Source organism: Quercus suber, unplaced genomic scaffold, assembly GCF_002906115.3.
Source record: "Quercus suber isolate HL8 unplaced genomic scaffold, Cork oak 2.0 scaffold_301, whole genome shotgun sequence".
Lineage (NCBI taxonomy): Eukaryota > Viridiplantae > Streptophyta > Magnoliopsida > Fagales > Fagaceae > Quercus > Quercus suber.
The window spans coordinates 646,307-674,072 of record NW_027069757.1 but is presented as its reverse complement, the minus strand read 5'-3'; the positions used below and the strand labels follow the sequence as shown (position 1 = coordinate 674,072).

At 32.5% G+C, this 27,766-nt stretch overlaps 2 protein-coding genes and 1 non-coding gene across 3 annotated transcripts; 1 reads left to right on the top strand and 2 right to left on the bottom strand.

Annotated features, from left to right (window-relative positions):
* Window positions 1-5,314: 5,314 nt before the first annotated feature.
* Window positions 5,315-17,088, top strand: LOC112022933 (UDP-glycosyltransferase 74B1). Its single transcript, XM_065782407.1, has 2 exons — window positions 5,315-5,956; window positions 16,972-17,088. Exons 1-2 carry the CDS (start codon window positions 5,315-5,317, stop codon window positions 17,086-17,088), a joined length of 759 nt encoding a protein of 252 aa, XP_065638479.1.
* A 6,415-nt stretch (window positions 17,089-23,503) lies between these two features.
* Window positions 23,504-23,576, bottom strand: TRNAR-ACG (transfer RNA arginine (anticodon ACG)). Its single transcript has one exon. It is a non-coding gene; the product is annotated as a tRNA-Arg (tRNA).
* Window positions 23,577-26,239: 2,663 nt separating this feature from the next.
* Window positions 26,240-27,766, bottom strand: LOC111993960 (snakin-2). Its single transcript, XM_024025802.2, has 4 exons — window positions 27,614-27,766; window positions 27,472-27,510; window positions 27,296-27,335; window positions 26,240-26,575 (listed from the first exon to the last, which is right to left on the bottom strand). Exons 1-4 carry the CDS (start codon window positions 27,665-27,667, stop codon window positions 26,391-26,393), a joined length of 318 nt encoding a protein of 105 aa, XP_023881570.1. The 5' UTR covers window positions 27,668-27,766; the 3' UTR covers window positions 26,240-26,390.

Sequence of the window (27,766 nt, the reverse complement as noted above, 5' to 3'; positions counted from 1 at the left end):
ACTGTTTCCTGCGGTACTAGGCCCAAGTATTCTGAGTAAGAGAGTTGAGACTGGTCCAACTGCAACTCAATTTGGTCCGACTTGTGCGCAAACTATGCCTCATTTGCCAAGAGCATACTTACAGCAAGCAGGGCTATTTCAGATGAGTTGTGGCAGACAGACATAATAATAATAAAACAAAAAAAGAAAAGGAGTATCTCGGCTACTTAATTAAAGTGAGTAAATAACCCCTAAATAAGAAGGATAATCATAATAACAACAATAAATTTTATAAAGAGAGCAAGAGAATGAGTTGATTGCATATGGGTTAATCAAACAAAAAAAAAAAGAAATTAGATCAAGTTTGATCCGCAGGATCGAAACCAAAGAGAAGAACGTTTCTTCTCAAAGCGAATAATCTCCCGAGGAAATCCTACCGTGGAAATTAATCACTTTGAGGGAAACGGACCTGAATGGTTGGTGCCCAAGTGAACTTCTTGCTTTTGGTAGAGAGTAGGATTTTGAGAGGGAGAGAGAGAAACAACCTATTGGTGTATGCCTACTGGTCTAACTCTCTGTTTATTTATTTCTTTCTTTTTTTAATTTTCCTCTTATCTTTCCTTTCTTTCCTCCACACTTGTTTTTTATTTCCTAGTTTTCCCTAGAGGTTTTTTGTTACTGTGACTCCATGTCATCCCTCCCCTTTTTGGGCACGGCAAAGGTCTCCCTTTATAATGCCTGTCGTGATCGAATTTTACTATTTTAGCCTTTAACCACCTTTGTCTAGTCTGGGTGTACTTGCCGACCACCACTGATCAATCTATGTGCCACTCTCTATCACCAGACAAGGAAAACTATTTTGTTTGTTAGTCTACCATAGCACCCTTTCCTACCACGGTGTGGGTTCTCTCTCTCCCTATCCCCAATGGTACGCACCTAGTGGTTCCAACTCAGGCTTACTTCTTTTGGGTGGTATGTCATCCCAACAAGACGTCCAAAAAATCTTGAGCAGAAACTCCAGAATAGGTTTTTCCCTCTCCCCACCGCCAAACCATACCCTCTTACCTCTGACCCATGACCTCACCATGTCCAATATTGGCTGGGTACAGGCTGGTGATGTCTAGGCCTTGCGCATGCCTCCTTTCCATATGTGTTCAAAATCTACCTACTGCTCATGCATCCGCTGTGGTCTGGAGGCTTGCCTGCCCAGTCTGCCGTACGTCCTTGACCTTTTATGTGAGCTGCTTTCTGATTTCCCGCTCCTCTTAGGGGCTGGGCTTTATTTGATATTGGGCTTTGCCTTTCTTTCAACCTACTCCTTAACTGCCATCATTTCCTACTATATCACTCTATCATTTCTATTGTGACATTTATTTGATTCAACCTTGCTGAACCTTTTTGTGCCTGCCGTTTATTCCTTTCCCAGTGGCTTAGCATGGCCATTGGTTCTTTATTGCGTCACTTACGGGCTCCTGTGTCCCATTTGTTTTCTCTTGGGCATCCTTGGCTCATTTGCTTTTCTTGGGTTTCCATGGCCATTTTCCTAACTCTGTGTTCTCATGGGTTTTTACTAACTTCATTGGGCTTTCTCGGCCCAATTACCTTGTCATCATCCTTGGGGTTCATGGACTTACCATCAATCCCTTACTTTCTTTACTTGCATTACTTCGGGCTTGCCGTGGCTCATTCTCACTTTTCTACATCATATACTGCCCATGAGTTTGCTACTTCTCTCTTTCCGGGCTCTTTTGAGCCCGTTTGCTTCCTCAAGGCCCATTTGTTTATTTTATGGACCTATGACGCATTATTCATGCCGCTTGAGCTCAATGGTTTTTTCTATCTGTTTACCAACTCCTTTCTGCCCGTGTTATTGGGCTCATCTCTCTTTTGACTTCCAAAATGACCATCAACAAATGTCGAAACAAAGATGAAAAGGCCATGAGACAGAATAATCAAGAGATACATAGGAATGACAGCTTTCGAAATCCTAGATTAATAATTCATAAAGATGGAGAGATCAAAGAGAATGTGAATCATAGAAGAAAAGTAAGGGGGATGAAATAGAGAAGCGTATCAAGAGTATTGTGAAATCATAAAATACCAATTGAGTAAAATGTAAAATTTTATAAAATTGCTATAAGACCAACTATGCTCTATGGTTTGTTAGATTGTTAAGAAGTAACATATTAATAAAATGAGTATAGCTGAAATGAGAATGTTAAGATAAATAAATTGAAATGCATGAAAATATAGAACTCAAAATGAGTAAAACACCTTTAAGATATGGGTTACCATTATTGATGAAAATATGAGAAAAAATTGGTTGAGATGATTTGGTCATATTCAGATGAGAATGTTAATACATCAATAAGAAAAATATCCGTAAAAAAAAAAAAAAAAAAAAAAAGTACGATTGTATATTTAAACAGCTAATCTTTTAATTTTTTTTTTTTTTGGAAAGGATTAGATAGATTTGTTGAGATCTTACCTAATCAATTGTTACATTTCGGTGTATTTTTTTACCAAACATTAGAATCCGTCCGATTTGTTTTTTCAAAACAATACAGGTCATGCTCATGTCCAATGAGATTACGTCATGATTTGTTTTTTTAAAACAATACAAGCCATGCTCATTTCCATTGAGATTATGACGTGACATGACAGGGAGCTTGGCAACATCGATAGGGCAAAAGATACTGATTCAAGTACTGAATTCCCCAGGTAAAGAAAGACCCGTGCATTGGGTTCTTTACGTACTTGATTTTGAAAACTCGGAGATTGTTCGGTAGGAAAAAAAATATTTAAAAATATATGTAATATTATTTAAAAATTAAAAATATATACTTAAATATATGCACTAGACGGGTCTTAAACTAATAAAAAAAAATCTTTTTAAAAGTTTTGATTTCAGTTTTTATGGTCGAGCTTTTAATTTTTACAATTTTTATCAGGAAAAACTAGGGTTTGGTTTCAATTTAATAGGCCTGTCCGATCAAAATTTTAAAATCATACCTAAAATCTTCTAAAATACCCTTTTGCTTAAGTGTTTCTCTATTAATACCTAATTTATTTATTTATTTTTTTTGTGTTTAGGTAATTGAAATAAAGAAAAGTTAATGTTTTGAAAAGTGAGAAAAATAATACAAATAAATGATAAATAATATTTTAATAAAATAGAGTATAGGATAGAGAATTACATTAAGATATTATGAAAAGTGGTTAGCTAATTTTTTTTAAAAATAGATTTTTTTTTTTTTTATATTTTTACTTGTGTGGAAGGGCATTAATTATTTTTCCTTACTATGTATTTACTTGCTCATTCAACATTCACATTAATTATCATTTCTTTTCCGTCTTTATATACCTTTATTTGGAAGGGCATGGGCAGTATATGTTTTTTGGAATAAAAAAATGGGTTTTTTAATGTGGACTCATTAACCTCATGTCACGACTCACGTGATGATAATAAGTAATACCATATGTATCATACCACCAAAACTTTGATGAGATCACTTGCTCAACAAGTGAAGCAATATGAGGACCCTTACACAGATTATCCTTATTTATTAGAAGCTCATTCAATATTCACATTAATTATCATATCTTTATGTTCTCTTTTATTACTCTACATTTATTGTTTCTTGAATCTCTTAATCTCTCATTCAAGAAATAATATAGAACATATAAAGTTTTAGGAAAATACTAATGGACGCCCTTAGGACAATGATTAACAATCCATTTAAAGAAAGTTTTTATAAGGAAAAAAATTAATATTTTGATAGCTTTTTCTATTTCTATAAAAGTGGTGTTAATTTTTTTTTAAATGGACTGTTAACCATTGCCCTAAAGACACTCGTTGGTATGACTCAAAATTTTAATACCACTTAGAGCATTTATTAATAGACAATTTTAAAAAAGTTTTAATATCACTTTTATGGAAAAATATAAAAATTTGTGAAAAAATCAATTATTTTTTCTTTTCCCATAAAAAAAGTTTCTAAAAATAATTGCTAAACTAGTACTATTAGGGCATTTATTAATTTTTCCTATTTCGAAAAAATAGAGAATCGTAGCTCTTAAGGAGGAAAAAAGGAAAAACAATTTTTTTTTGAGAATAAGGAAAAGTAAAATTAATGTGAATGCTGAATGAACATATAAATAGTAAAAAATAATAATTAAGGGTCATGTTAACAAATGTTCTTAGGGTAATTGTTAATAAATTACAATAGGAAATTTTTGACACCATTTTCATAGCATGGAAAATATAGAAAATTGTCAAAAGTATTTGTTGTTTTATCATTCTTCAAATAAAATGTTTCTAAAAATAGTTGCTAAACCAAATAATTAATACTAAGAGCATTGGTTAACATTTCTCAATAATTAATGCCCTTCCACAATAATTTCCAAATAATAAGGCAAGAGGAAAAAAGTAAAATTAATTAATGTGAATGCAAAATGAGCAAGTAAATAGTAAGGAAAAACAATTAATGCCCTTCCACAATAATTTCCATGTCTTATGTGGCACAGTGGCAGCATTCATATGAAGTTATGAATAAATTTCAATAAAAGTCCAAAACATCGGTTTTGATAAATGGTAAGAAGCATAGATAAGATATTAAGATTCAAATCCTCCTCTCCTAGATATTGAATTATTCATATAAAAGAAAATTAAATTATTTATAAAAGAAGAAAATATTAATGGATATCTTAAGAGTATTGGTTTTTAGAAACTGTTTTAAAAAGCTTTTTATAGAAAAAGAACAAAAGCAATTAATTGTTTTGACAATTTTTCATATTTTGCATAAAAGTGGTGTTAAATTTTTCCTAAAATTATTTATTAACAATTGTTCCAAAAATACCTGTTAATGGGACCCTCTATAAAAAAGATTATGCTAATGGGTGCCCTTAGGGCAATGGCTAACAAATCTATTTTAAGTTTGACACCAATTTTATGAGAAATAAAAAAATTTGTCAAAATATTAATTACTTTTTTTTTCCATAAAAAAATTATTTAAATTGATTATTAACCACTGTTTTAAGGTCATTCATTAGCATTTTCCTTATAAAAAATTGAAAGTATAAATAAGATGCTAGCTAATTAATTATTGGATAAAATGAGTTATTCTATGATCTCAACATTTACCACAATTATATGGTAAATTAATTGTGATTACACTTTATATGAATTCATCCTCTTTTTTTTTTTTTTTGGGCACCCTCAGTTTGCCAAAAGCCTGTGGTCCAAGTTTTTTAAGGATAAAATTTACTGTAAAACAAGTTTCTCTCTAGCCTATAAATAAGGATAGTTGAGGAGAAACAACAATAACATTAAGAAATGGAGGAAACAGAGTATAGAGGTCACGTGGTGGTGCTCCCATATCCAAGCCAGGGTCACATTAACCCTCTCCTCCAATTTGCAAAACGTTTAGCCTCAAAAGGGATCAAGGCCACAATAGCTACAACTCGTTATACTCTCAAGTCCATTTGTACAGCAAACGTTGGTGTTGAGCCCATCTCCGATGGGTTTGATGAGAGTGGCTTTGCACAAGCAAAAAACGTGGACTCGTTCCTGAAGTCATTCAAGGCCAATGGCTCAAGAACTCTATCTGAACTCATCCAAAAGTTTCAAGACTCTGGTTCTCCTGTGAGTTGTGTTGTGTATGATTCATTTTTGCCATGGGCTCTTGATGTTGCTAAGCAACATGGCATTTATGGAGCACCGTTCTTTACCAATTCAGCCACTGTAACCCACATATTCTGTCTCATACACCATGGCAAACTTTCGTTGCCATTGAAGCTTGAAACTACACCACTGCTCATTCCTGGCCTACCTCCATTGAACTCCCCTGACCTACCAAGTTTTCTTAAGTTGCCAGAAAGTTATCCAGCGTACCTGGCAATGAAATTAAGTCAGTTTTCCAACTTGGACATGGCTGATTGGATATTTAGTAACACTTTCGAAGAATTAGAAGCCGAGGTATGTGACCAACATCACCAACATCACCACTATCAATTATCATGTTAACTTACTGATATTTTACCATCAAGTTAATGTAGTCATTCTTCTCACTAGCATAGAAGCAGCATGAAAAAAAAAAGAATTTTACAGTATATACTTCTTCTTTTTTATTTGTACGCAAGTTTTTTTTTCATAGAAACAATCACACACAAACAAAAAAAGAAAAAGGGGTTCAGTTAATATTGGATATTGTCTTATTTAATATATATTTTAAAATATTAGCGGTATNAAAAAAAAAAAAAAAAAAAAAAAACAAATCTATCTAATTATTTACCCAAAAAAAAAAAAAAAAATCTATCCAATTTCATTGTGTTGTCGTATCTAGGTTTTTTTTTTTTTTTAATACACTTCTTAATCCTATAAACTTTCTTATTTTAATTGTCACTTTCATTTTAGTATTGTAATTCTTTTAATTTTATAAATAAATTTTAAAAAAGAAAACTCTATAAATGTTACTATTGTGTCCCCCAGGTATTGTAAATACCTTTTGTTATTTATATAAAAAAAATGTAAATACCTTTTTTTAAGGTATATGTAACGACGAAAAAGCAGTTAATCAACTTATGAAAATAAATGACAATTTTACTGTTTGCTATCACAATAAATTTGTTTAAAGATGGGAAGTCAAAATTGTTTATGATATTCAATGCATGAACTAAGAAGGTTTACGTCATAGAATTGAATAAGAAATCATGCTTCTTCTATTAATTCACAATTTAAGAACTGGTTAAGAAAAAATACAAGTGTTGGTTCTTGGGTCTAGTTCGAGGTTTGAGTTACAAATGGATAGATTCTATTCTTTCTTTTTTGGCTCCTCCTTCATCTTGATCTTATCCTTACTTTTATATCCTGCTTTAACTTATCTGAATCTTACACTTTGAGGATTGAGATTGCACTCCTAGAACTCATGTCCCATCCAGAACATACTAGCAACTTTTACACTATAATCTTAACTGTTCCACCACTATTCATAGTCATTTCTTCATTAATGTGGCTAGAGGAGTGGTTATCTTGTATTTAATGTGGAGGGGATGGCTTTTATACCCTTCTTTTCCCATCCTTCTCGTATTCTGTGTCAAGTTTGATTTCTTTCCCTTTTGATGTTTTAGCTTTATGTGTCTCACATAAGTAGTACTCGTCCCCGAGGTCCAAGGTGTGTCCTCAGAAATAACCTTAACTGCCCTTTTAAATTAGATTTGGGATCCTCGTCCCAACAGTATATATGTGTCAAGTATATATTAAGTGACGATTTTTAAATATATATAAAACATACGAAGACATTATATATTATTAAGAAATCTAAATATGCATTCTACAATCACTTTTTTTTTCTAATTTCAGCAAAAAACTTTAAATAAAAAAAATTATATAACAATGCTTAAAGTTATATCAGTTGTAACTTAAGGTGTTTGATTAGGGATAGAAAAGCGAAAGCATAGAAAATGGAAAAAATGTTAAAAAGTGAGAGAATAGAAAATATTTTAATTTCTCTTATTTGTGTTTGGTTGAGTGATGAAATAGTAGAGGAATGGAAAAGTTTTTATTATTTAGTTGAGAAAAAAAAATGGAAAGCTAAAAAATGTGGTTTGTATAAATTTATTACCAAGCCCGTATTAAATAAAAAAAAGTAAATCAGATGGATAAAAAAAAAAATCCTGACTGATAAGTATTAGGAAAAGACAAAAACCAAATTAAAGAAGAAATAAGAATAAAACCAAAGAAAAAGAAAAGGAAATAAAAAAGGAAAACGACCAAACCCATGTGTACATTTCACCGGGTATTTTGGTTTTCACTGGCACGGAAAAATAATTTCATGTTTTCTTTTTAATTTTCTTTCCAATTTGGATAAAAAACATTTTGGTAGACTCAAGTTCTACAAGTTTTTCCTCCTTTCATATCTTCAACTAAACATCTTCAAAAATCATATTCTTTTTATTTTTCTCTTCTCATTTTTCCATCCTTCTAAAATCTACCAAATCAAACGGACCCTTAAACTAAACTCAACTCAAACCCACTCCCGCCTTTCCTCTCAAGCTATTCTAGGACTTACTGTTAGGCTTCTAGGATGAACACGACAAGCTATTTGAGGGTGACATTGAAATACAGTAACAAGATCTTGACCATTCAAGAAAACAAAAAATTATGTCCCACATATATGTGGGATCCATTTGCTACGACAGAGATGATGTATACACCGTAAATAGAATATACAATCTCTTAAAAAACATGAATAATGACTAACGAACATTCGAGAAATGACTACTAAACACAAGTTATCGCATCCAAAATTGTGACTTGTGTGTATCAGGTAGTGTGTAAGATCATATGTCAATCGGTAGATATGCAAGGTGTACATACATAACTAGAGTTTTTGTGTGAGGGACTGTTTTATAGTCATAAGCCAAATTAAATTTCTTTTTCTCTTTCATTACGTAGAACAGAAAAATTCATCCAAAAAGCAAAAGTAGACCAGAAATCTGTCATTAAAAAGTCATTTAATTAGTGCGAGTTGGCGGGATCCTATGGGTCAATGATTGACATTTGCCGACTGCAACATTAGGACATGGTTTGTACATTGTAGCGACCATTTTTAAGGTTGATTATCCCAGAGTTCTAATTCAACTTTAATTGCAGGTTCTAAATTCTAAGGTTTTTTTTTTTTTTTTTTGAGAAGATAAATACTAAGGTTGATTATCCCAGAGTTCTAAGTCAACTTTAATTGCAGTTTCTATTTTTTTTATTTTATATAAGATAGAATTTCTATTATCGCATAATCTAAGTGTATATGTGTATGAAACTCTATCCTAGAGATTTAAACCTCAGCCCTTACCTCTCACACTCCACAACTCTCACACTCCACAAGCATTTATACTTGTGGAGTAACTACCGCACCAAAGATACGCAGTAGTTGTAGGTTCCAAATTCTAATCCTGGGTGTTGTTGACTTGTATTAAATTCTTGAAGCTTTTTTATTATAAAATTATGGATAATGGTAAAGGGTACTCTTAGAGTTTATACTTATAGAGTGACTACCGCACCAAAGATACGCAGTAGTTGTAGGTTCCAAATTCTAATCCTAGGTGTTGTTGACTTGTATTAAATTCTTGAATCTTTTTTATTATAAAATTCTAGATAATGGTAACGGGTACTCTTAGAGAATTTGTTAATAAACAATTTTAAAAAATATATTTAATTCATTTTTACTAAAAAAATATAAAAATTATCAAAATATTTATTTACTTTTTTTTTATTTTTCTATGCATAAAATGCTTTTAAATATAAATTTTAAACGGATGTTTTTAACTTTTTTATTTTAATTTTTTAGGAGAGCATTTATTTATTCTAATAATATTTTTTATCCTTAAATAATCTAGATCCTTGAAGTAAAAATTTATTTTGTATCAAATGATACCGAATTAGTGGTATTAAAATTTAATAAATGAGGAACGTGTTTGCAAAAAATAACTACTCTACTAACAATTGGAAGATATATATTAGTGAATAATTATTTTTGTATACATATTTATCGTTATTAAATTTTAATATTGCATCATTTGATTTTGAATAATTTTTCAAATGATAAATTCATTCGATCTTTTTTTTTTTTTTCCTTCATTTTTAAGATAAGGTATGGCCCTCTAGCCTGCCGTTTTATGATTTTATCACCAAAAAATACAATATAAAAAACAAAAACAAAAGCAAATGATAAAACAAAAAAAGAGTAGTAAGAGATAAGGTTTAGCCTTGATCACGTATTTCGATGTCGACGTCAGGGTTGGGTGAAGGAAGTGGAACACTATAATTTTGATTTTGCTCGGCTGTAAAGAATTTTCTTTCTTTCTATGATCTTCTTCTCTTCTATTATTTTTTTATTTTATTAAATAAAGGAGGAAAATTTAAATTCGAATTCTCTTATGAAGAAAAATAAGACAATATCACTAAACTTTTAAGACTTTTGGCATAACCATAAAAAACACTGCTTTGGATTTTAACGGTATATATTAGTATATTGTTTTTAACATTATTATTTTACTAAAAATTATTATTCTTTCCGATATTAATAATTTTTAAAAAACTATCTCATTTTCTTATTTTTAGTAGCAATCTTAAAAAGAGTTAAAAAATTATCTCTTAACTTTTTTTATTTAGTTTTGTGTTTTACTTATTTAGCTTTGCATGAGATAGACAATTGTTTTCTAAAAAATTTTAGCATAAAATAATTTTATTTCATGTCAATCTAAATAAGGAAAGTTAAAACTTAAGAGATAGTTTTCTTTTAATCCATTTTTATACGATACTACTAAACATTGGAAGATGTGAAAAATGGTTTCTGTTGAAACAAATGAAGTAATATTTGTATAAACTCTCCCATCCAAAAAATAAGTCAATAATTTTTTTTTTCATTTTTTTATTAAAATAAAAAATATATTGAAAAATATATCACAATTATTAAAACTAACAACAAAAAATTTCAACAAAAAGTTGATAAAGGTTGGATTTCATAGTTTGACAAATCGAGAGGCTACAAGGTCGTCATGGCGGCGCGTGTGGCCAAAGTCTGATCTGGGAGTCGAGAACTTTTGGTAGCGCATAGGATTGTGTTGGAATCTCTAATGGAGCGTAAGGATGACAATTTTGCCCCGCCTCACTTAACCTGCCCCTCCCCGCATTGCCCCACACGAGTTTTCTCTGCCCCGCAAAGATAGTGGGACAGGGATGGGGCAAGATTTTAGCCCCGCACCACGGGACAGGGCAATGATGGGTTTAGACTTTTTCGACCAACCTCGCCCTGCCCCATGTTATTAAGAGTTATAATTGTAAATTTTTCATACCCTAAAACCCTACTATTTAAGCAAACATATCAATATTAACTTATTTTATTCTACCTAATGTGGTTCTCTGCATTTATTTTGTTATGTGTTATACTATGAGATTTTTTTTTTTTTTGGTAATTGTCTTGTTAAACACTTGGATATTGTAGGGACTCAATTTGGATTGACCCTAAGTATGAATGGGTTTTCAGCCCAACAAGCCCAAACAATAAATTTTTAGAGTATGGGTCCAAGAACTAGTACTGTTTTACAGGAAAGGTTCTACTCATCAAGTAATAAGGGATACTTTAGGTTTCATTCCCTCTTTTTCTCAAAAACCTCTCCTCGGCTCTCTTTCAATTAGTCTCTCTCCTTTTTCCCTTTTTTTCTCCCAAAAAGTCCCCTTTTATTTCCTTCGTTCCTATGTTATATACTCCGTTTTCCCCCCCGTTTCCATCATACACGTGTAGTTCTTATCTTGGGAGCTCCTTTCTGTCCCATCCGGCACCTACCGGAACCTTCAGCTTAGTGGCCATAAAGCTGCTTAGTTACTGTTCAGGTATCACCTCCACATTAATGCGGCCAGAGTGTTAGCTGGAAAGCATTTAATGTGGAGGTGATGGCCTTAGAAGATATTTGCTACCTTCTCCGACGCCTCCTTAAGTTATATCCAATTTCCAGTTTAGATACAACTTGGCAGAGTCTCCCCACTAACGTGAAAGTTACATTCACCTCGGACTTTGGTGTCCTCGGACGTGTGTTATGCCGCTGTATATAATATCTACTCGTTTCTCCTATATTACCCATTTGGTAAGAATAAAACTTTTTTAGGCTGTCCTCGAATAACTAAGTGTCCTCGGATTGGGCCATTGGGCCCCGAGCCCACTTCTGAGGATTACTATACCTTTTTAACTAACAGGCCCCATAGATATATTATTCAATTTTTTCTAAAAAATGATTTGATTTGAAGGGATAAATTTAGTTGTAATTTCAAGTATATTTTTATTAATGAAATAGGCTTCATTAAAAATATTGTACTAGCTGTAAGGTAAATTAACAAAAAGTAGAATTTTACGAGGTGGGACGGGGTTTCGCAAGGCCCAAAGGGACAACAATGGGGTAAGACAAAACCATGCGAGGCGGGGACGAAAACCTCATCCTTTGGCCCCACCCCACACCATTGCCATCCCTAATGGAGCATAGTGGCACGTGAAGCTTCTGGTGGTGACCAGCTTTCTGGGTTTTGGTCGCGGGATGCAATGGAGTACGTTTGTGGCATTAGTTACATCAAGCAAAGGCTTGATGTGCACAAATCTGGGAAGGTAAGTCACGATTTGCTTGGTTGTTGGATTTTGACTTAGCACTGAGCCATGGTAGCTGCGAGATGCCGTGGAGTCTAGATCCAACAGACAAGCATGTGTGACTTTAGATGGTGGCATGCACGTGAGAATCTTCTTTGCTTGCTAGAGATGTTTGTTTGATGCCAAGAAGGAAGTTTGGCTCTGATACTATGTTAAACAAATATTAGCAACGTGATGTGTTATACCATGTTGTATATGCTAGAATGGATGCAGAAGGGGAAGTATAGAATAAGAACACCGAGAACATGAGGGCTACGTGATTCAGCCTTATCAGCCTATATCTACAGAAGAATCCCTTAAGGACTACATCTTTATTACATAAGAGTGTAGTACAATAACATGTGTTATAATGAACCCTAACAAGATTATATATAAGGGACTAAACCCTAGACTACTAAATATAAGAGTGGACTTAAACCTATTACATTGAATTAATATGTCTAATATATCTCAAACAATTGATACATTTTAAACTTCATAAAGGTGATAAGTCATAATTGGTAGATAATAAGATTTAATATGGACGTATTGTTAGTTTGTTACTGCCACTTTTATTCTCCATAAATTATAATTACCCTTGAAAAAATTCTGCACAACTAACATAATTTTTCCATGTGAGTTTGAGTAAGCAAAGTCCAAAGTGAAAAGAGAGATTATGAGACCGTTTGGCCTCAGCGTTTAAGACCCGCGTTGCACGTTTTCAGCCTCTTTTTTTTTTTTTTTCCATGCGTCTCAGCTTTTCAGAGACAGTGTTACTGTAGCAACACTGTTTCGGCTACTGTTTATTGAACAGTATCCGCAACATGTGACTTTTTCACCAACTTTTAGTGTTTACGGACCCACAATTTTTACTTTTTAACAACTTTTTCATTAAAAATGGGTCTCACGGTACTATTCACACATTTAAAAATTATTTTGTTACAGTATTTTTCAGTTTTCAATTTTCAGCTGTATCCAAACGGGCCTTATAATTATTTTAGAAAGTTGTGTACAGCTGAAGGCAGTACGGCCAATTGCCGACAATCCAGGACAAGAGAGAATTAGCGTGTTTGGTTCCACTTTTTAGGAGCCAAAAAAAACTGCACTTTTTTTCAGCTGAAAATCCAAACTGTGTTTGGTGCCGCACTGTAAATGCGCAATGTAAAAAGAGTTTAGCTAGTTTCACTTTTTACAAGGTTGTGTACAGCTGAGGCAGTACGGCCAATTGCCGGCACTCCAGGACAAGAGAGAATTAGCGGGTTTGGTTCCACTTTTTAGGAGCCAAAATGCACTCTTTTTCCAAACTGTGTTTGGTGCCGCACTGTAAATGCGCAATGTAAAAAGAGTTTAGCTAGTTTCACTTTTTACAAGGTTGTGTACAGCTGAGGCAGTACGGCCAATTGCCGGCACTCCAGGACAAGAGAGAATTAGCGGGTTTGGTTCCACTTTTTAGGAGCCAAAATGCACTCTTTGTTTTTCGGCTGAAAATCCAAACTGTGTTTGGTGCCACTGTAAATGCCCGCTGCGAAAAGAGTTTAGCTTTTAGTTTCGGTATTTTTTTTTTTTTTTATTGAAATTTTATTTTGTTTTAATAAGAAACTATCATATTATATTATCATATATTTTCGTGCGATAGTCATTTTATAAGTAAAAGTGTTTGTGGGATGTAGAAGGTAAGGGTTGGAGTTCAAATTTTTATGAAAAAATTTCACATACATATATACTTCGATTAGACTATAATAGAATTTCTATCTTGTAAAAAAAAAATACCATATTATATGTTAATTAAATAAAATATAAAGATTAAAACTTACTACTAATTATTATTATATATTTAAAATATTTAAAAGAACAAGAGATATTCAATTAAAAAAATGCTTAAAGGTAAACTAAACTCTTATAAAAAAGTCAAATTTTCAAATACAAACATGGGACAGTTGGGGAGTTATAATTACAAAACATCACAAGCGCGTTGTTAATGCTTTCGAAGATTGATTTGAGGACAGCCCATGGAAAATGGCCAATTGCCGCTGATTGTGGTCACAATCTTGCTAAGTGAATTATTCATACTTTTAATGTGAAAAAGGGGAAAATTCTTTTTATCTTAATAGCACGGCTTCGTAAGATTCTGCAACAAAAATTATATAGACATTATACATGTGCACTTGAACATATACACGTCTATACACACACTAAAACTTAAATTCATGTTTATATTAATTGATATCTGAATGTAAGAATACCAACAATATAATGGTATATATATATATCCACTTGGCATACTTGATCTTACTAGCTCCGACCCAATTATTTTGTTTACCAAACTGCAAAGTAAGAGCAATTACATTAGCTTGTGCATAAGATTCTGTCTATTTTACACTTAAAACCTATTTTTTCTATTTTACACCATCACTTTTACAAAACACCCACGTCAGTCCATCTATTATACACAATTATTTAATAAAATATTCATTATTTTATAATTTTTATTACTCTCTCTCTCTCTCTCTCTCTCTCTCTCTCTCTCTCTCTCTCTCTCTCTCTCTCTCTCTCTCTCAGACCCATTCTCTACAACATCAAAGCAAGAAACCAAAGGCTATGGCAAGCACTGAACTCGAGCACGAGCACAGAGAACAAGTGGAAGCCCTAACCACTGACGATCGTTAAGCTCCGATCGGCAAGAAACCGCCTCTCTCTGACCCATTCTCTACAACATCAAAGCAAGAAACCAAAGGCTATGGCAAGCACTGAACTCGAGCACGAGCACAGAGAAGAAGTGGAAGCCCTAACCACTGACGATCGTTAAGCTCCGATCGGCAAGAAACTGCCTCTCTCTCTTAGACCCATGCTCCGATCGTTAAGCTCGAGGAGATCGCCGTCACCACTGGCGATCGTTAAGCTCCGATCGGCAAGAAACCGCCTCTCTCTCTCAAACCCATGTTCCAATCATTAAGCTCGAGGAGATCGCCGTCACCACTAGCGAGGAGGATGAAACTTCCATCTCGATCTATATGTTTCTCTTTCCTCTCTCTCTCACTCTCTCTATTCCTATGGTTTTCCTTTCTTTTTCATCGCGATCTGATTGAATCTAGGGATTTTTTATTTTGCAGCAAAGCTAAACTTTACACATTTTTCATCACTAGTTCTGTCAAGTTTCTCAAGCACAAAGAGCACCAGAGACAAGAAAGAGAGAGAAAAAACAAATAAAATAACAAATAGAAGTGCTAAAGTAACTGTGCATATATGCACAGTTACTGTAGTAATTGTGCATAAATGGACAATTATGCACAAGCTGGTGTGGGTGTTTTTTTGCTCATATTGTGTAAAATTGCTCACTTTTTTCATTTTGCACAATTATGGCCAAGCTGATGTAATTGCTCTAAGGTAAAGCAACTTGTCTAAAAGAAGAGGCTGCCAGCCTACCACGTGGATCTTATCCAATATACGCCACTGTATAACAAAATCATGTTTGTGTTATTGTTTACCCGCTTTTGTTGAACATTATAATAATGCTATCATAATTTCACAGCAACTTCATAACAAATTTGAAGTGATAAATTTTTATTAGAGCATTAGTATTAGATGTACTAAATATCGAATATTTTATTTCACATAGTGTCTCTCTAATCTCTCTCTCTCTCTCTCTCTCTCTCTCTCCTTTCTACTTGCTTTGTTTATTTGAGCTCTCTTTATATTTTTCCTTACCTCTTTGCCTCCCGCACTGATCAAGCCTATATTTGAAGTTGCCACCACCGTTGGTTTGAAGCCTATCTTAGCCACGATCTGAAGTTGGTCTGGGCTACTCCTGTTGATCTAAAAGCACCACTATCAAATAGGAAAAGCCACCATCAGCCGAATTTCTCTAGCTCTCATACCAGCTTGTTCTTATTTTTAATATGGTGGTGGCTATTTTTTTGTTTTTGTTTTTTTTTTTTTTTTTCATGATTGCTTGGTTATTGGATTTTGACACAGCATAGAGCCATGGTAGCTGCGAAATGCTGTGGAGTCTGGATCCAGTAGACAAACATGTGTGACTTTAGACGGTGGTATGCACATGAGAATCTTCTTTGCTGTGTAGAGATGTTTGTTTGATGCCAAGAACGAAGTTTGGCTCTAATATCATGTTAAATAACATTATTATCAGCAACATGATGTGTTATACTATGTTGTACTATGTTGTATATGCTAGAGTGGATGAGGAAGGGAAAGCATAGAATAGAAACATTGAGAACACGAGAGTTACGTGGTTCAGCCTTGACTGCCTACATTCACGGAAGAATCCGTAAGGGTTACATCTTTATTGTATAAGAGTGTAGTACAAAATCTGTGTTACAATGAACCCTAACATGAGTATATATAGGCAACTAAACCCTAGATTACTAGTATAAGTAGGAATGAGCTTGGGCCTATTACATTGGGCTAATATGACTAATATATATCTCTAACATTAATTATTAAACCTTTAATTAATTGGGAGTTGAAACCACTCATTCAAATTAACCAAATGTGCATGATAATATACTTAAAATTGGCTTTATAATGTACTTATCTTAACCAATTAATCAAGCCAAGCGCAAGCTATGTTGCTTGAGCTCGAATACTGTATGTAAGCTTGATTCAATTAATTAATGAGGTACTTAGCTTCGCAATATTTTTGTTGAGGGGATGGAGATGAACTTGTTGGGAAAAAAAAGAAGATATTTTTTGAGTTCATTATGCTCACATGCAGAACTTTGAATCATGGGTCGAGTACTGCAGATCATAGAGACAAAGAAAAAGGAAATTAATTAATAGTAGGCTAAGAAACATGAGTCATATACAGGAATCTCCTGACACACCATCTGCGAGTCCACGAGAAACTCAATTGATTAAAGCAAGAAAAGGAAGCACTAAGCTGCAGGACCATGGAGAATTATACGGCACCACTGATTCCCAGTGAATTATATATCCTGTCATGCAGAAAAAGTGAAAAACAAAAGGTGACAATGAAACATCAAACATGCATGGGAGATGGTTCGATTCTCCTATACTCAGAAAGTGAGATTGATGTTGAGATTCATTCATCAACAACTCTCACTTTAATTAAACAGACCACGTGATACACACGATGCCAAAAAATAGTCATATGTATACCTAATACATAGATTAATTTCCACACCTAAATGCTTGAAAAGATAAGGAGGGAGAGAGGGACATGGACATTATTATCTATTATTATTTTGAGCAGTACTTTATCCCCTTCCATTAATTTCAACACCTAATGCTTGATGTTGTTGCACCCTTTCTCTAGTTTTTCTTCATTGAAAAGTATTCAAGGGATAAAAAATAAAACTAATGCTTGAAATCATTGTGCAAGCTCATATAGTGACTTAAGCTTGTAACAATCATGCATGCATATGCATGCTGTTGCATTCTTTCTCTAGTTATTGGTCATTGAAAAGTATTCAAGGGGGAAAAAAAAACAAAACTAATGCTTGAAATCATTGTGAAAGCTCTTACAGTGACAAATCATGTATGTATATGCATGCTGTTGCACCCTTTCTCTAGTTTTTCGTCATTGAAAAGTATTCAAGAGAAAAAGAAAAAAACTAATATTAATGCTTGAGATCATTGTGAATGCTCTTATAGCGACATAAGCTTAAAACAAATCATGTGTGTGTATGTGTGTGTGTATATATATGGAAGAAAATTGGAATAACCTAGTGATGGTCCTTGGTGGGNTCTCTCTCTCTCTCTCTCTCTCTCTCTCTCCTTTCTACTTGCTTTGTTTATTTGAGCTCTCTTTATATTTTTCCTTACCTCTTTGCCTCCCGCACTGATCAAGCCTATATTTGAAGTTGCCACCACCGTTGGTTTGAAGCCTATCTTAGCCACGATCTGAAGTTGGTCTGGGCTACTCCTGTTGATCTAAAAGCACCACTATCAAATAGGAAAAGCCACCATCAGCCGAATTTCTCTAGCTCTCATACCAGCTTGTTCTTATTTTTAATATGGTGGTGGCTATTTTTTTGTTTTTGTTTTTTTTTTTTTTTTTGGTAGTTTAGGTTTGTTAGGGGGACTACAATTTGACACCCTACAACCACTCTAAAAATAGGCCTGCGGGGCATGATGTCAAATATTATAAAAGATTTGAGTGTATCTTCCTCATCACCAATTGGTTTTGAGGTGAAATGATACAACTCATGGTCCGACAAATAGTTCTAGAGTCAAGGTAATGAGTTTGAGTCACGAGAGTGTCATTGTGAGGGAGGGATTATTAGGGGAACCACAATTTGGCTTCCTGCAACCACTCTAAAAATAGACCCGCGGGGCGTAAAGTTGAATGTCATAAAAGATTTGAGTGTGTCTTCTTCATCACCAATTTTTTTTGAGGTAGAATGACACTGTTCATAGTCCAATAAGGTTAATTTGATTTTGGTGTGTTAAAATATGATTTATTTATTTATTTTACTTCTAATACTAATGTTCTTAGTTCTAATTTGTATCTATTACTAATATCTTTTTTTTTATCCACTAATAATAATTTATTACTTAAAATTTATTATGAAATTATTATAAAAATGTTGTGAATATAATATTACTAAAATTGAAATTGCTATAATTTTTGAATTTTTTTTGATCGGGCTAAAGGGCAATAGCCATGGATGATGGAACCCAAAAAAAAAAAAAAAAGGATAGGGTGGATAGGGGGGGGGGGGGGGTGGGGCGGGGCGGGGGGGAGCAATCATAGTTTTTAAACTAAACTACCCTTATTCACGAAAAATTCTTAAGTAATCTCAAAGTACAGAGATATGGTACTCTCTCCTCTTAGATTCATCGTGGACTCCACCATGAATATGAGAGAAGAAAACATCATTCTTCGTGCTCCTTGAGAATTACGTCCCCATTAAATAAATAAATAAATAAAAAGTAACACATTTTTTTATTCAAAAAATTGTGTATGGACAATTCAATTTTTTATTTATTTTTTAAATAGCACAAGCCAAAGGAAGATGAGCACATTAAAAAAACACTACTAAGAAGTACAAGAAAAACCAAAAAACAAAGAAGTAGAAAAAAAGAACAAAGAAAAAAAAAAAAAAAAAAAACAACAACAACAATAAGTGGCAAGAACGACGCCCAAAAGAAAAAGAAATAAATAAATAAAGTACCAAGAACAACGCCCAAAAAAGAAAATGGAAAAAACACAAACACACACACACACACACACACACACAAATGGCAAGAACAACGCCCATGTGCACTGTGCACTGTGCACATAGGCATTTTGAACAACTCAAATTGAGCTTTTCTCTCTCCCTTCCCCCCTCCCCCTCCCCGGTTTTCGATAACACCTGGGCCCCACCACTTTTTTTCCCTCCTCCCCTCCCAACCAAACAACCACTTAAAATGCCATCTCTCCATTTTTCTCTCCTAAATTTTCCATCATCCTTAAAATCCCTCTAGACAAACATTCCCTAAATTTCCAAGTTTTAAAAGAGTTTTATAATTAGAAACATAATTACATAAATTTCGGATCTGTTTTCAAGCCAGTGGAGACTTGTGGTACTAGTAAACTCAAAAAAGTGCTTTAAGACCTTCAAGAATCCAATCTACTTAAAAAGTGGTGACTTGTGGTACTAGTAAACTCAAAACCGTGCTTTAAGACCTTCAACAATCCAATCTACTTATAAAGTCATTGAGTTAAGCTTTACATTGTTCTAGCCTAAACCTTTACCCTTCCTTATATTTTAATAGATATAATAAGATTTGAATTTAAACACCATTTTATGATAATTACTCTTAACATCAGATTAAGACAATTAGTTGATTCTTTTTAGTATAGGCAGAATTTGATTCCAAATTTCCAGACAATAAGTAAATTCTTTTTAGTATAGGCAAAATTTAATTCCAAATTTCTTATTTGATGGCAAATGACTTTACAATCACAAGTTGATTTAATTAATTGAAATCTTGAAACCACACTTATCTCCTCTCTATATGATCTAAAATCAACTCATGCTCCACCCTTTAAATTAGTGTCATGTATGATGATCCATTTGAAAGGAAGTTCTTTGTTGAACTTGAACCATATTCCCGAATCATACGTGCCCAACTCTGCTTCCTTTTAATGACTCATTACAGGTTGATATTGTTGAATGGGACACCCTTTCTTTCTTTTATTTTATTTTTATTTTTTTGAGTTTTTATTTCCCTTTGAGTGAGATAGTGATTCAGTTCAAGATACCATTGGCTAATGGAACTAGAGGTTACAAAGTTTTCTTGCATTTTTTTTTTTTTTTTTTTTTTTTGTTGTGGCCCTTGGTCACAGATTAACTGATTAAGATAGCGAAACAACTGAAAAGCACGATATAGCACTTATTCTCTTTTTTTTTCTTGTCTCACTTTTTTTTTTTTCATGGTTTGCTAACTCAAATTGGAAACCATCGAATTCGATGACACTCATAATTTCTTTCACGGGTCCATTATCGACAGAATTAAATCCATAAAGCATTAGTTTTCTTGCATTTTTTTTGGTTGCGGCCCTTGGTCACAGATTAAGATAGCGAAACAACTGAAAAGCACGATGTAGTACTTATTCTCTTTTCTTTTTCTTGTATCACTTTTTTTTCATGGTTTGCTAACTCAAATTGGAAACCATCGAATTCGAAGACACTCATAATTTCTTTTACGGGTCCATTATCGACACAATTAAATCCATAAAGCATTATGACACTGATGCTGCACAGCACCTATGTTCACACATACATAATCACAATGGCATTGGCAGTGAAATTGGACCCAACCAGAATTTTCCTCTATCATTTGAGCCTATAGTAAAAACCACATACTCAACCTGTGTGTTCATTATGTTTCCTATAACAGTGTGTCTATTATTCTTCTAATATATGTCGTTAAGAAAAAAAAAAGAAAAAAAAAAAGAAAGATAGATCCAAACTTTTGTCTTTAGATCCCAAACAACAAACTATTGAAATATCAAATGCATAATCATTTGAATTGAAAAATAAAACCAAAATAAAATCATTTGAATTTTTATTAATTTTTTAAAATTAAAATGATATTAATAACACTTATGGTATGTTTAGATGGCAAGATTTGGGCACATGGATTTGGATTTGGGTGATTAAAATCCAAATGCCTTGTTTGATAGTTTACAAATGGTCAAATATTTGAATTTGACAAAACATACCAAAGATTTTAAACCTTAAAATCTTTAAATTTGAAATAACTTCTAAACTCATAAAATTTTAGAAATATATAAGACATACTTTAATTTTTATAAATTTAGAATTAAAGTGTTTTAAATCCACCACTTTAGAATTCAAATTCAAATATAAATTCAAGTATTCAAACACAATGTTAAAGATTTGTCATGTAAAATGATGTTTTGTTTTGGGAATGACCACTAGCCACGTAAATGAATCAAGGATAAAGTTTAGCTACAAAATTAGTTGTAGCCTTAGGCTATAACCTTACTCAACATCTTTTTATTGGAGGTGAATTTTAACATATCCATTATTGGATTACATCTCTTCTTATATTTTCCATACTTTCAAAATTTCTAGAAAATTAAAGATCAATAGCTATGTTATCAATAAATTTTTTAAATTGCAAATTTTTGTAGTTTAAAATTATGCATAAAATATAAGCTTATAGATCATATAATAAATAATATCCGATTGACACAAAATTTGACATATGTATTAAGAGCGTAAAGAACATGCAATTTAACAATTAGATTTTTAAAATATGTAGTAATGTTTATTTTATTGAGTAAAGTTGTAACCTTAAATTACAACAAATTTTGTAGCTAAATTTTATCCATGACTCAAATGACCTGTTTAATTGTCAGATTCTTTGAGCAAACTCTTTATTAAGGGCCAATTATTTAATTTTTTACTTAAACTTTTATTTAAGGAGCCATGGCCCCTTTGGCGTTTCCATAAGTCTCTATCCATGCCGACGAAGTATAGTGGTTAGCCTTCGCAATCAACTCAAACAACTCTTTTTAGCAAAATTCAAAGCTATAATATGTCAATAATTAGGGTTATAAATAAACTAAGTCATTCATAAACAACGTGAGTTTAACTCAACAAAAAACTCATTTATGTTTATTTGTTTGTAAATAAGTTAAACTTTTATTTAAGGAGCCATGGCCCCTTTGGCATCTCCATTAGTCTCTATCCATGCCGATGAAGTATAGTGGTTAGCCTTTGCAATCAACTCGAACAACTTTTTTTAGCAAAATTCTCAAAGCTATAATATGTCAATAATTAGGATTATAAATAAACTAAGTCGTTCATAAACAACATGAGTTTAACTCAATAAAAAAATCGTTTATGTTTGTTTGGTTGTAAATAAGTCAAGTTTGAACTTTATTTTTAAGCTTGTTTAATAAACAAGTCAAGTCCAAGTAATAAAAATAAAATAAAAATTGTTCACGAATATGTTCATGAACAATAGGGCTTGATAAAAAAAAAAAAAAAAAAAAAAAAAACATCAAACATGCATGGGAGATGGTTCGATTCTCCTATACTCAGAAAGTGAGATTGATGTTGAGATTCATTCATCAACAACTCTCACTTTAATTAAACAGACCACGTGATACACACGATGCCAAAAAATAGTCATATGTATACCTAATACATAGATTAATTTCCACACCTAAATGCTTGAAAAGATAAGGAGGGAGAGAGGGACATGGACATTATTATCTATTATTATTTTGAGCAGTACTTTATCCCCTTCCATTAATTTCAACACCTAATGCTTGATGTTGTTGCACCCTTTCTCTAGTTTTTCTTCATTGAAAAGTATTCAAGGGATAAAAAATAAAACTAATGCTTGAAATCATTGTGCAAGCTCATATAGTGACTTAAGCTTGTAACAATCATGCATGCATATGCATGCTGTTGCATTCTTTCTCTAGTTATTGGTCATTGAAAAGTATTCAAGGGGGAAAAAAAAACAAAACTAATGCTTGAAATCATTGTGAAAGCTCTTACAGTGACAAATCATGTATGTATATGCATGCTGTTGCACCCTTTCTCTAGTTTTTCGTCATTGAAAAGTATTCAAGAGAAAAAGAAAAAAACTAATATTAATGCTTGAGATCATTGTGAATGCTCTTATAGCGACATAAGCTTAAAACAAATCATGTGTGTGTATGTGTGTGTGTATATATATGGAAGAAAATTGGAATAACCTAGTGATGGTCCTTGGTGGGGTACTCTCCACTCAAGTCTCAACTTAAGCTTAGGTACTTGGGCTTTTAGTCAATCCATGGCCCAGTGTATGAACTATGAAGTGGACAGGGAAAACAAACCTAAAAAAACAAAAAACAAAAACAAAAACGACTCCACTGGGGATCGAACCCAGAATCTCTGGTTCCGTAGACCAGCGCCTTATCCATTGGGCCATGGAGTCCTGTTGGTCCTACATCTTCCATATTTATTTAATATTCATATAACGTCTACTGAATAACTACAAAACAAAAGGGAAAGGACAAAAGAACAGCAACCAAAACTGTGACCTGTTTTCGGCTTTCCCAAAAATAGAGTTATAGATCTCCTAAATGCTTTTGATATTGGACCCCCATGGCCCATTCTTTACTGAAGTCATTGGGAATTGTTGAGAAAGATGAGGCTGCCGAAGTTAGGCCAGCCCAAGTTTCTAATTCTGACTAAATGTGGCCCAATAAATTTGGTCTTGCAGTTTAGTTATACATCATGGAATAACCTTGATATCATATATATTAAGAGAATTCAAAAAATTAGTTATTATTTTTTTTATTGTCAAAAATACCCCTAATCTAATTAGATAACCCTTATTCTTAAAAAATAAAAAATGAGGTTAAAATTGTAATTCAACAAAATTCAAAAAAACAAAACTACCAGAAAAACTTTTTTCTTAAAAATTAGCAAATTCTATTTAAATATATTTCACGCACGTTTGATACATTTTTTTCCTAAAAAGTAGGAAATACTAAACTAGCAATTTTTAACCTCATTTCTTAAAAATTCTTTCCCATGTAAACTCACTAACAATAGAATTTTTTTTTTTTTTTTTTTTTTTTTGAGAATCAGCAGTAGATAAATTCAAATTCAAATTAAAAGACTAAAAAAACTACCAGATAAGTCTCTGTATAACTTCCCACTAGAGTCCTAAATAGATTCAAACTTCTCTCCTATTTCTAAAAAACAAAAAATCTTTTCATCCCACAACACAAATAAAACCACCACCACCTACTCCTTCCCAAATACAGTTATTTCCAATGAGATTCTTCCTTATTTATAAGTCCTCATTTTTTTTTCATGAGTGAAGTTCACCATTAGATCTATAAAATCCAATTAATTCTCATGTAAGTTTTGTGGATTTGATTTTTATCTTCTCAATTGGAATTCACAATGGACTTCTTTGGTGGTCAAATAAACCCATTTCTTCCATTAATAACAATTTCTTACAACCAAGTCCTTTCCCTATGTTTCTCAAAAAAAAAAAAAAAAAAAAAAGAAGAAGGTATTTTCCCTACAATAATCCTTTTTATTTGTTTGAAAAAAAAATTCTAAATTATAATAGAGACAAATTATTAACCTTTATCTAAAAAAAATAGAGGAGCCTCTGAACACGCGCGTGACCGCGTGTACAGAGGCTAGTCTATTTTAATTTTTTTTTATTGCTGAGGGGAAATATGTTAAGGAACAAACAAAGTGTATGATTCCGAACATAATAGAATAGTGAAAAATAAATATTTGGTCAACTCTCGTTACTTTGTTTAAGTATAGTAGGGCTTGATTGAAATGAGGGTTTTTGTTTTTGTTTTCAAAATAGTATAAAAACAATTTTGAAAAATTGAACTTGAAACTAATTTTTAGATAATAATTTTTATATTATACATGTTTGACTCCAGCTTTTAAGAACAATTTTCAAAATACTAAAAACAAAAAATAATTTTTTGGGAGACCATTTCTATTTTTGAGATTTTAAAAAATATATATATTTACAAAAAGTAACCTGTAGAATCTGTTGATGACCTTTTTTTTGTGTGGATAATGATAAATGAATAGAGCTCACCATGTATTTTTTATTTTTTTTTTAATGATAAGTTTCAAATTTGAATTGTGGGAAATATTTTTGTGATAAAAAAAAGCTTCTTAATTTAAGAGATAAAAGAGTTTGGACAAATATGTGAGGTCCACTGTTTTCAATTTATTTACAACTATGTTATTAAAAACATTTTTTGTATCCTGAACGCACCCCTTAACTGTTTTCAAAATCATGTTCTAAACCAAGAACATAAGATACAATTTTTTTTAAACTGTATTTAGAAAATATTAGTCAAATAATAAATTCAAGTGTGAGACTCACCATTTTATGGATTGCAAAACAAGAAACCATATTTAAATACTCTTACCAAACAGGCCCTTAAACTCCAAGATTTAGGATTAAAATTTGGTTATTATTGTTGTTAGTTGTTATTACTACTGATTAGAACGATGAATTTATCCTAATGACCTTGTAAAACCTGAGACTAGATGTACAACCTCAATGCTATTTCTTATTTCCTTTATGGAAAATGAAATCTCCAAATCAATTAACATTTTGGCCTAATAATAAAGAATAATAATCATAAAATGGACACCATATATTCAAATCTTCTTGTATAATAATAATAAAATGTGAGTTTAGTTTTTTTTTTTTTTTTGAGAAGGAAAATGTGAGTTTAGTTTAATAGGAAATTTTGGTAATTGCCAAATCTAAAGATAGATATAACGTCATTTAACTATAACTCACTCCACTTGGGTATTACAAATTGGGTAATGTTTGTTATACACACTATCCATTATTACTGAACATGTGAGTATAAAGTCACTTTTTTAGTTAAAAAATGATTGGTGCGTGTTTACATACAGCATGTGCAACAGGTTTTTTCCTAAATTTGATATTTTTCTCCACCTGTTTAGTTGGTTGTAGACTTGTAGCCACAAGGAATGCACAGTAAAATTTATAGCATCTCTAGAATTTTTTTTTCTTTTTTTAATGTGCTATACTAGGTTAGCTAAATATAATGAGAGAGAGAGAGAGAGAGAGAGGCATCGAAATTTCATTACATTGACAAAGTGCTCATAAGCTACTTGTCTAAAATATATTTTTAACAAGTGGAACATAAAAAAAGAAAGCCTGGCAATATATATGCATTTCACAGAAAGAGACTCGGCTCTGTTTAGTAGTAATGGGGGCCTAAGGGCACTTGGGCTTGTTGTTATGAGTAGTCATATCGGTATAGCACCTCCCACACATTTCTCTGTTCCCTGAAGTCCCCGGTGGAACACACTTGCACCTTGCACAGCAAGTGCCACAAGCTCTGGTGCACACGTTTGGCCTCGAGTGTAACCTGCACCTCCCCTTGCACAAACCTCCACAGTCTGCATTATTTATTTAAACACCAACATATAAATACATATAGATTAGAGAGGATTTTTATTCTACAAAGCAATGCTAAGTAGTACTAGAAAAGATGGGAGGTATATAACTCCTATATCATAAATATAGTATTTTTGAGAAAATATGAATAAGAAAATTAACAAAGAAAAGACTATTGAAAGAGAGACACAGAGAAGAGATAGAATTAATATGGTTTGATTCTAAAGGTTTACACGGAAAATTACGTCTTTAATGATAAGATTTGAACTACAAATAGGATTAGGATTATTTTGCTTGACCTCTAAGTAAAAGTGTAGAACTGGCCAAAGGATTTTTTTTTTTTTTTGCATGTACTTCAAATAATATTTAGATAAGATCAACTTGAACAACATATTTGGGCCTTGTATAAGATTGAAACTTGATATTTATAAGCCTAAAAACACAATAACTTTTACAACTTATAAAGTAGCTAGCAGATTGTCATGATCACTAGTGTAATGTCACTAATATTACTTTGCACAATATTAACAACATTATTATGGTGCCAATCACAAATGTGACATCCCAACATTTGCAACAACAACAACAACAACCAAAAAAAAAATTGTTTTACTGAGCTGATTGATATATAAAACACCCAAAACTAGACCTATAGTGCAGCTCTTGCCCAAGCCCAAGCCCCATCCCCAAGAAATTTATAGAAAAGATGAAAAAGACCATACCCACGAAAGGCAAAAGCCTTCTGTTAGCTCCTTTCACCACCTGAAAAAAAAAAAAAAAAAAAAAAAAAAAAAGGCAAATAATTATATATATAAATATATATATTAAAAAAAAAAAGCACTAATAAAAGAGAAGGAGGTGGTGATATTTGTGGTGGTATTGATGAATATATATATACCTGGGTTTGCCGCTCTTCAATCTTGGAATCAGATGAAACCTGCAAGAAGATGAAGTAAAATTATCAGAAAAAATGAAACATACGTATTCTATCAGTTTTTGTTAGGTGTTTCTAAAAGGATCATCACAGAATCACCCTCTACCTGGGCTACGCAGAAGAGAAAAACTACCAAAACAAGAAGCAAGCGTAACGCCATTTGTAGGAGAGAAGCACTAGCTAGAGCTATAGCATGCAATTAATCAAAGAGAACAGAGGAGCTGAGACTACTGCTGGGCTTACAAGTTTGGAACAGTGA